At 55.7% G+C, this 2032-nt stretch overlaps 1 protein-coding gene across 1 annotated transcript in view; it reads right to left on the bottom strand.

Annotated features, from left to right (window-relative positions):
- Positions 1-382: 382 nt before the first annotated feature.
- Positions 383-2032, bottom strand: part of LOC113407758 (sodium channel protein type 4 subunit alpha-like) — a gene marked incomplete at its 3' end in the record, with an annotated part of 21731 nt that continues 20081 nt past the window's right edge. The window contains exon 5 of the mRNA XM_026657818.1: positions 383-474. Within this exon, the coding sequence (XP_026513603.1) occupies positions 383-474 (92 nt within the window). The remainder of the gene's footprint in view (positions 475-2032) is intronic.

Here is a 2032-nt window from a genome sequence, read left to right on the forward strand (position 1 = left end):
AGGCCATTGTTTTGCAAAGTTATGCACAAGCAAAAGCAGGGTCTTATAATTGGGCTGGCAATGCTGCTGGAGCTTTTAGCACTACCAATGCCATAATGCCCCCAACTCAAAGAAAAATGCCTTCACCTCTCAACAGGCAAGGGGCCTTTTCTCCACTATCCTCCAACCTGTATAGTCAGTTATGCCAGTGACAGTGAGTGCAAAGTGGGTATAAAACACTGTCACACAAGAACAGGAGTGTTCCACACTCACTTTACACTGATGCATGGGACAATCCAAGGTCCAAGGCAAAGATCTGAAAGCCGGCTGGTTTTTTCAAGTTAAAGCTTAAACTGTGGAAAGGAACGGAGATGGTTTGGAAGGCAAATGCTCCTTGACCTACCTGGAATCACGGTGATTGTTTTCAGTGCGCGGAGGACACGGAACGTTCGTAGAGCTGAGACATTTCCCAAATCCACAAACTCTGTGGTGTAACTGAGGGAGGGGGGAAAGAAGGATTCAGAAGGATTCAGACTTTGATCTGCTGCGGTGACTGGAGGTGAGGGGTGTTTTCACAGCACTCTAGGTCATGGTCACTTTCAGAGACAAAAGTAGTAGCGCTGCCAACCTGCAGCGTTATCACCGAGGGAGCCTACAGGCTGTGTGCTGCTGTGAGTGCCTGAAGAGGACTCATTAGCACTTCACAGCTACTTGCAAAGACTAAGGGGGGAAGGTCTGGAGCTGTGTTGCCTTGCGGTTTTGTCTACACTGGGAAGTTTTACACCAGGTGAGCTATACTGATTGATTCCTGATGATGATGATGATGATAGCATCCTTGAGCTCCAGTCTTGGACATGGCCCCACTCCGCTAGGTGCTGTACAAACACAACACAGAGATGCCCCCTGCATTCATTGGAGGTTTTTAAGAGCAGGTTGGACAAACACCTGTCAGGGATGGTCTAGCTAATCCTTAGCCGTGCCTTGAGTGCAGGGGACTGGACTAGATGACCTCTCAAGGTCCCTTCCAGTCCTATGATTCAATGAAATGCCTCATGTCCACATGCTGCACTGGTGCGTCTTACTCTGGTTTCAAGCCAAGGAAGATCAAGTCCCTTATTATATTGGTGCATAAGATGGCCGCTCCACCTTCCCTCAACACCGGACATTCCGGTACTTCTGGGAATGGTGTGACCCTATCCCTGCCCCCGCCGGTGTTAACTCTGCCCTCACTGGCATGGTGATGGGTGCGAGGTCATGCCACATGCGGAGGGGGCACCAACTTTCAGAATGGGCTGCCTCACCCCCACCAGCTGGGGCAGAGCCATCTGATACGGGACAAAACCATGTCCAGTTTTGTCCAAGTACCGGGCCATCCAGTTTAATCCTGGACTAGTGGCCTCCCTACTGTGCACTAGCCTGTGCGGACAAATCCTAGGATGTGGTAGTCACACTGTCATGAGGCCACTGTGGATGATGCCTTTAGGATCTGGGCTAGGGTTGCCAGGTGTCCGGTTTTCCACCGGAACGCCCAGTCGAAAAGGGACCCTGGCGACTCCAGTCAGCACCGCCGACCGGGCCGTTAAAAGTCCGGTCAGCAGTGCTGCAGGTCTAAGGCAGGCTCCCTACCTGCCCTGGCACCGCGCTGTGCCCTGGAAGTGGCCAGCAGGTCCGGCTCCTAGGCGGGGGGCCACGGGGCTCTACATGCTGTCCCCGCCCTGAGCTCCGCGGCCAGTGGGATCCAGGAGGGGGCAGTGCCTGCAGGCGAGAGCAGCACACGGAGCCTCCTGCCCCCCCCCCCCCCCAGGCGGACCCCTCACCCCCCCTGCACCTCAACCCTCTGCCCCAGCCCTGAACCCCTCATCCCTGGGCCCACCCCAAAGCCCTCACCCCCGCAACCCTCTGCCCAAGCCCAGAGGCCCCTCCCACACCCTGAAACCCTCATCCCCAGCCCCACCCCATAGCCCTCACCCGCTCCTGCACTCCAACCCCCTGCCTCAACCCGCAGTCCCCTCCCACATTCCGAATCCCTCAGCCCCACCTCCCAGCCTAGAGC

This window comes from Terrapene carolina, unplaced genomic scaffold (genome assembly GCF_002925995.2).
Source record: "Terrapene carolina triunguis isolate 2854851 unplaced genomic scaffold, T_m_triunguis-2.0 Scaffold318, whole genome shotgun sequence".
In the NCBI taxonomy this organism is placed as follows: domain Eukaryota; kingdom Metazoa; phylum Chordata; order Testudines; family Emydidae; genus Terrapene; species Terrapene triunguis.